This window comes from Conger conger, chromosome 4 (assembly GCF_963514075.1).
Source record: "Conger conger chromosome 4, fConCon1.1, whole genome shotgun sequence".
Taxonomy (NCBI): domain Eukaryota; kingdom Metazoa; phylum Chordata; class Actinopteri; order Anguilliformes; family Congridae; genus Conger; species Conger conger.
In genome coordinates, this window is record NC_083763.1 from 76,931,502 (window position 1) to 76,939,001 (window position 7,500).

Below are 7,500 nucleotides of genomic sequence, written 5' to 3' on the forward strand. Positions count from 1 at the left end.
TGCCCTTTTCCCTACAGGAATTGTTAAGTTATATGGTCTCATTCCTACAGGAATTCTGCTGGCCTACTGCTCTTTTCCTATGGGAATTCTGCTGGCCTCCTGCCCTTTTCCTATGGGAATTCTGCTGGCCTACTGCTTTTTCCTATGGGAATTCTGCTGGCCTACTGCTTTTTCCTATGGGAATTCTGCTGGCCTACTGCCTTGTTCCTACAGGAATAGTGCAGTGATATAGTCTCATTCTCAACAGCAGTAAGTGTAACGTAAGATGTATCGTTGAACAGTCGTAAATGTATCATAAGATATATCTTTGGTCAGCTGTCAGGGGTTGGAGGCCATTTCATTTGAAACAGGTGAAACACAGGTAAGTCCAGCCCTGTGCAGGCTTGGTACCTGTGGTGATGTTGTTGTATAACCAGTGCGTCTTTACTAACTGTGGACTTTTAAACAGAATTTCACCACAGAACCTTTCACCACCCGCAAACGTTACCAGCTGCAGCCTGAATTCATTAATTTAGTATATCCTTGTTGTTGCAGTATTTTCTAACGCTTCTATAATGGTATTTTATTTTTGTGTGATCACAATTCTTTCAATATTTTGTCATCGTTATAACTATTGTATTGTATTGTTCTGAGAAGCTGTGTGCATTTTCTCCCGTTTTTTAAAATATATATATATATGATTCTGTGAAGCGCACCGAGTTGCCTGTTCATGAAACGTGCGACATGAATAAAGTTTAACGTGAAGCAGTGCACATGAAGCAGTGGGCTTGAAGCAGTGGATCATTCCCATTCAAACACACACCAGGCTGAGGGACAGGGTGTGAACTGTGCAGGGCTTAAATTTGTGTGCAGATGACACACACACGCGTGTGTTCCCACAGCGGATCACACACTGACGCAGGCCTGCACAAGACAAACCCAAACAAGCTGAAGCCTGCCCTAATACATGCCCTATAAAATGAATGAATGTGGATTTTGTTCTCCATTGCTGGAGTCATTGAAAAGGTATTGTTACATAAATATCTAGCAGTTTGGCTCAAACTTACGCTCCATGACAAGACACACACACACAGAAAATCTTGTGAAGGTGAACATTTTACCCTTTTAGGAACAAACATTATATTTTATTTCAATGACAAGGTGTATCCCAGTCACGTTCCTGTCCAAGCCTGACGGAGAATGGGCTGTAATCACCGAATCCACGAAACCATGCAGACCTGTTGTATCCACGAAGTCATGCAGACCTGCTGTATCCACGAAGCCATGCAGGCCTGGTTCTTCAGTTTGACACACGCAGGCCTGGTTCTTCTGTATGAAGTATCACGATCAGGTTTATTAGCCACTCGCATGACATCACACCACACACAGACACACACAAACACACAGACAAGTAGGGGACCTCTCTTTAGGACAGCACCATTGCTTTATTTTTATATATAAAGGCAGTTTTAGGAAGTCTGACTTTCTAATAATACAAAAGCAGAAGGATGTGGCAGTAGCCCCTGTAATGTGTGTGATTAAAAGCAGAGGGATGTGGCAGTAGCCCCTCTAATGTGTGTGTGATTAAAAGCAGAGGGATGTGGCAGTAGCCCCTGTAATGTGAGTGTGATTGAAAGCAGAGGGATGTGGCAGTAGCCCCTGTAATGTGTGTGATTAAAAGCAGAGGGATGTGGCAGTAGCCCCTGTAATGTGTGTGTGATTAAAAGCAGAGGGATGTGGCAGTAGCCCCTCTAATGTGTGTGTGATTAAAAGCAGAGGGATGTGGCAGTAGCCCCTCTAATGTGTGTGTGATTGAAAGCAGAGGGATGTGGCAGTAGCCCCTGTAATGTGAGTGTGAGTGAAAGCAGAGCGATGTGGCAGTAGCCCCCTGTAATGTGAGTGTGAGTGAAAGCAGAGGGATGTGGCAGTAGCCCCTCTAATGTGTGTGTGAGTAAAAGCAGAGGGATGTGGCAGTAGCCCCCTGTAATGTGTGTGTGAGTGAAAGCAGGGTTGTGGCACTAGCCCCTTGTCGGAGAGCTGATGATGACGTAGTGAAGTGTAGCAACACACTGATGTCACTCCCTGCCCTTAAAAGGAAGGGGCCCTTGGGGTTAAACAGGAAGTGAGTCACGACCTGCAGGTGATTCTGAGGAAGAGTGATAGACGTGTGAGAACCGAGCCGGTGCACATACAATGCAAACAAACCGCCTGCCAATCAAAACATCAGGGCATCAAACACCTCACACACTCACACACACCCACAGGGAGAGACCACCTCACACACTCTCACACACACCCACAGGGAGAGACCACCTCACACACTCTCACACACACCCACAGGGAGAGACCACCTCACACACTCTCACACACCCACAGGGAGAGACCACCTCACACACTCTCACACACACCCACAGGGAGAGACCACCTCACACACACCCACAGGGAGAGACCACCTCACACACTCTCACACACCCACAGGGAGAGACCACCTCACACACTCTCACACACACCCACAGGGAGAGACCACCTCACACACTCTCACACACACCCCCAGGGAGAGACCACCTCACACACTCTCACACACACCCACAGGGAGAGACCACCTCACACACTCTCACACACACCCACAGGGAGAGACCACCTCACACACACCCACAGGGAGAGACCACCTCACACACACCCACAGGGAGAGACCACCTCACACACTCTCACACACCCACAGGGAGAGACCACCTCACACACTCTCACACACACCCACAGGGAGAGACCACCTCACACACTCTCACACACACCCACAGGGAGAGACCACCTCACACACTCTCACACACACCCACAGGGAGAGACCACCTCACACACTCTCACACACACCCACAGGGAGAGACCACCTCACACACTCTCACACACACCCACAGGGAGAGACCACCTCACACACTCTCACACACACACACACACACACACACACACACACACACACACAGGGAGAGACCACCTCACACACACCCACAGGGAGAGACCACCTCACACACTCTCACACACACCCACAGGGAGAGACCACCTCACACACTCTCACACACACCCACAGGGAGAGACCACCTCACACACTCTCACACACCCACAGAGAGACCACCTCACACACTCTCACACACACCCACAAGGAGAGACCACCTCACACACTCTCACACACCCACAGGGAGAGAGCACTTCACACACTCTCAGACACACCCACAGGGAGAGACCACTTCACACACTCTCACACACACCCACAGGGAGAGACCACCTCACACTCTCACACACACACAAACTCACAAACACACTCACAAACACTCTCACAGACACAAACAAGCACACTCACAAACAAAAACACTCACACATTCACAAACACACACTCACACACAAACAAACACACAGTCACAAACACACACTCACACACAGACAGACACACACACAGACACACTCACAAACACATACACTCACACAGACACACATGCACACCCACATACACACACCATCATCACAGCATTCCAGTAATTCTTGAGGAAGGTCAGAGCCAGTTTGGCACTCTGGAGAAACAGTGTGCAAACATACGGTATTGACTTCACGCAGAACCTTCACAGAATGTACCCGCAGTGCATTGGTGCTTTGATAACCGTGGGTAATACATGCATTAAGGTACCGATGGCAGGTGACCATTAGTGTACCTCAGAGGTTGCCGGTTCGACTCCCAGACTCTACCCTAGAGTCGCCTGAACAGCCAGTACCCAGCTGTCAACACTGTGTGCAAAAATGTGACCCAAACGCCTAAAATATACATGCCAGAGTGGGCGGTTTAGCTTTTTTTTTTTTACATTAAGAACTATGCTATATATTTCCTAAATTAATTCACATTTTAGATAAGCTGTATTGAAATAATAACAACAATAATAAGTTGCTTGACTGGGACCCAGAAGGTTTGGTGGTTCAATCCCTGGTGTAGCCATGATAAAATCCGCACAGCCGTTGGGCCCTTGAGCAAGGCCCTTAACTCTGCATTGCTCCAGGGGAGGATTGGCCCCTGCTCAGCCTAATCAATGTAAGAATTGACACACACACACACACACACACCCACACACGCTCTCACACACACACACTCACTCACTCACTCACACTCTCTCACTGTCTCACTCACACACACACACACTCACTCACTCACACTTCACACTCTCTCACTGTCTCACTCACACACACACACACACACACACACAGGAGAGGTACTGGCACAGAGATGCTGCTTTATTGGCACAGGGTGGAGTTCTTTTACAAGCCTTAATGTACAACCGTCTCGTCAAATCACAGCTCAGCCACCTCCACACTCGCCCAATCACAGCTCAGCCACCTCCACACTCGCCCAATCACAGCTCAGCCACCTCCACATTATTTTTATACCCACGCCCCCTTTTCTCAGGCTCTTACTGCAGACCCCCGACCCACACTCCAGCCCATTCCAACACTGTACTGGTGAGTGAGAGTGTGTGTGTGTGTGTGTGTGTGTCTGTGTGTGTGTGTGCATTTTTAGTGGCCCTTGTGCATTATCTAACAATATTCCAAAGAGCATCTTGTGATGTTACTGAATGCTTGGCTTTTGTCAGTCTCTCAAGTGCTCCCATAAATGTCCAATGGGGTTGAGGTCAGGTGATTGTGGATTGTGCTGGTTCTCTCCTTCAAGTAGTTCTTGCAATGCTTTGAAGTAAGGTAATTTGTTTTAGGTTTTTCATAATCCTAAAACTTTCTGTTTATTTCCAGGATTAAATGAAAAATATCTCCCAGATTTTCACTGTGGTCTTTAGGACCCCACTGTGTGTGAGTGTGTGTGTGCGTGTGTGTGTGTGGGTGTGTATGTGTGTGTTTTTGTGCACAAGGTTTTATGTGTCTGTGATGTTGTATGCGTGAGATGAGAATAACCATGACAAGATGATGCAGCAAACTAAAGCAACACACATACATACCAAACACGCACACACCAAACACGCACCAAACATGCACACCAGACACACACGCGCACACACACATGCACCACACACGCACACAGCAAACACACACACACAGCAAACACACATACATACACAGACACACACACACACACACACACACACACACTCACACACGCACAGAAAGGTAGCCCCTCACACACAGGTGTGGGTTTGTGACAGGGACAGAGAATCTCTGGGTACCTTTAACTGCCCAACACGAATAAATAACCACAAAATTACAGACAAAACACACCCAGCCCCCCCCCCCCCCCCCCCCGGGACTGTAGCCGCTGCCTAGACTCCGCCCCTTCATAGCAGAAGGTCGGTGACCGAGGGCAACAGCTCGGCCAGCTCTGATTGGAGGTTGGCGGTCCGGGCGACGGGGTTTCCACGGAGATCAAGGCGGGTCAGTTGGGGGCAGGTGGTCAGGGGCTTCAGCTCAGAGAGCCGGGAGATTTCTGCAGCGGTCAAGGAAACCGGACACAAGATGGCAACCCTCTCCTGACCGCACCCAGAGGCCCGCGCCCTCGTCTCCGCAGAACGTCCGCGGTCACGCGCACGGGGGCTCAGTGCTGGGGGGACGGACGTGTGAGAGCGAGCTACGCTCCTCCGTGTTGTGTGTGAGAGTGAGCTACGCTCCTGTGTGTGAGAGTGAGCTACGCTCCTGCGTGTTGTGTGTGAGAGTGAGCTACGCTCCTCCGTGTTGCGTGTGAGAGTGAGCTACGCTCCTGCGTGTGAGAGTGAGCTACGCTCCTGCGTGTTGTGTGTGAGAGAGAGCTACGCTCCTGCGTGTTGTGTGTGAGAGTGAGCTACGCTCCTCCGTGTTGCGTGTGAGAGTGAGCTACGCTCCTGCGTGTGAGAGTGAGCTACGCTCCTGCGTGTTGTGTGTGAGGGAGCTACGCTCCTGCGTGTTGTGTGTGAGAGGGAGCTACGCTCCTGCGTGTTGTGTGTGTGTGTGAGCTACGCTCCTGTGTGTGAGAGTGAGCTACGCTCCTGTGTGTTGTGTGTGTGTGAGCTACGCTCCTGTGTGTGAGAGTGAGCTACGCTCCTGCGTGTTGTGTGTGTGTGAGCTACGCTCCTGTGTGTGAGAGTGAGCTACGCTCCTGTGTGTTGTGTGTGTGTGAGCTACGCTCCTGCGTGTTGTGTGTGAGAGTGAGCTACGCTCCTGCGTGTTGTGTGTGAGAGAGAGCTACGCTCCTGCGTGTTGTGTGTGAGAGTGAGCTACGCTCCTGCGTGTTGTGTGTGTGAGTGAGCTACGCTCCTGTGTGTTGTGTGTGAGAGTGAGCTACGCTCCTGCGTGTTGTGTGTGAGAGTGAGCTACGCTCCTGCGTGTTGTGTGTGTGTGTGAGCTACGCTCCTGTGTGTGAGAGTGAGCTACGCTCCTGTGTGTTGTGTGTGTGTGAGCTACGCTCCTGCGTGTGAGAGTGAGCTACGCTCCTGCGTGTTGTGTGTGTGTGAGCTACGCTCCTGCGTGTTGTGTGTGAGAGTGAGCTACGCTCCTGCGTGTTGTGTGTGTGAGAGTGAGCTACGCTCCTGTGTGTGAGAGTGAGCTACGCTCCTGCGTGTTGTGTGTGAGGGCGTGTGGCGAGATGCTATTGTACCGCATCATCGTCCATTTACTCGCTGTAAGCCACTAGCGTTGTATTAGCAGCCGAGACTGAGTGAGCGGGCGTCCGCCCTGCGTCAGAATGAGACACACAGACGCCTGACCCAGACTGAGTGAGCGAGGCTCTGCCCTGCGTCAGAATGAGACACGCAGACGTCTGACCCCGGACCGCACCACCGCAGCCTCAGAGAAAAGGATACGGTTGTTCCTCAGCGACACCTCCCCCAGACGGGGTAAGTGGTACAGTCCGTAAAGATTCTCAATCGCGTTGTCATCGGCTTCCAGCACCTGCCAGGGAGAAACAGAAGCGGACAGGATCAGAACCAGGTGGGCTCATTTTTAAATCTGGACTCAAGATGCACCTCTTCAATGACCTACGCTCAGCCCCGCTGTGTGTGTCTGGATCTATACCTTCTGTGCCTCACTCTGCCCTCTGTTCTGCCCCACAGTGGCCTGTGTCTGTACCTCTCTGCCCTCTGTTCTGCCCCACAGTGCCCTGTGGTGTCTGTACCTCTCTGCCCTCTGTTCTGCCCCACAGTGCCCTGCGTCTGTACCTCTCTGCCCTCTGTTCTGCCCCACAGTGCCCTGTGTCTGTACCTCTCTGCCCTCTGTTCTGCCCCACAGTGCCCTGTGGTGTCTGTACCTCTCTGCCCTCTGTTCTGCCCCACAGTGCCCTGTGTCTGTACCTCTCTGCCCTCTGTTCTGCCCCACAGTGCCCTGTGGTGTCTGTACCTCTCTGCCCTCTGTTCTGCCCCACAGTGCCCTGCGTCTGTACCTCTCTGCCCTCTGTTCTGCCCCACAGTGCCCTGTGTCTGTTCCTCACTCTGCCCTCTGTTCTGCACCACAGTGCCCGGTGTCTGTACCTCTCTGTCCTCTGTTCTGCCCCACAGTGCCCTGCGTCTGTACCTC

At 51.3% G+C, this 7,500-nt stretch overlaps 1 protein-coding gene and 1 long non-coding RNA gene across 3 annotated transcripts in view; both read right to left on the minus strand.

Annotated features, from left to right (window-relative positions):
- Positions 1-1,404: 1,404 nt before the first annotated feature.
- LOC133126388 (uncharacterized) lies at positions 1,405-2,435 on the minus strand. The gene is made up of 2 exons (XR_009708532.1): positions 2,255-2,435; positions 1,405-2,218 (listed from the first exon to the last, which is right to left on the minus strand). It is a non-coding gene; the product is annotated as an uncharacterized LOC133126388 (long non-coding RNA).
- A 1,795-nt stretch (positions 2,436-4,230) lies between these two features.
- The window catches only part of rabggta (Rab geranylgeranyltransferase subunit alpha), a 24,424-nt gene continuing 21,154 nt past the window's right edge, over positions 4,231-7,500 (minus strand). Inside the window, exons 16-17 of one of the 2 annotated variants that reach the window (XM_061238549.1) lie at positions 6,792-6,879; positions 4,231-5,443 (exon numbers count right to left, since the gene is read on the minus strand). In XM_061238549.1, the coding sequence (XP_061094533.1) occupies positions 5,295-5,443; positions 6,792-6,879 (237 nt within the window). In that variant the 3' untranslated portion in view covers positions 4,231-5,294. Of the gene's footprint in view, positions 5,444-6,785; positions 6,880-7,500 lie in introns of those variants that run through there. The other variant, XR_009708528.1, reaches the window with a different exon arrangement.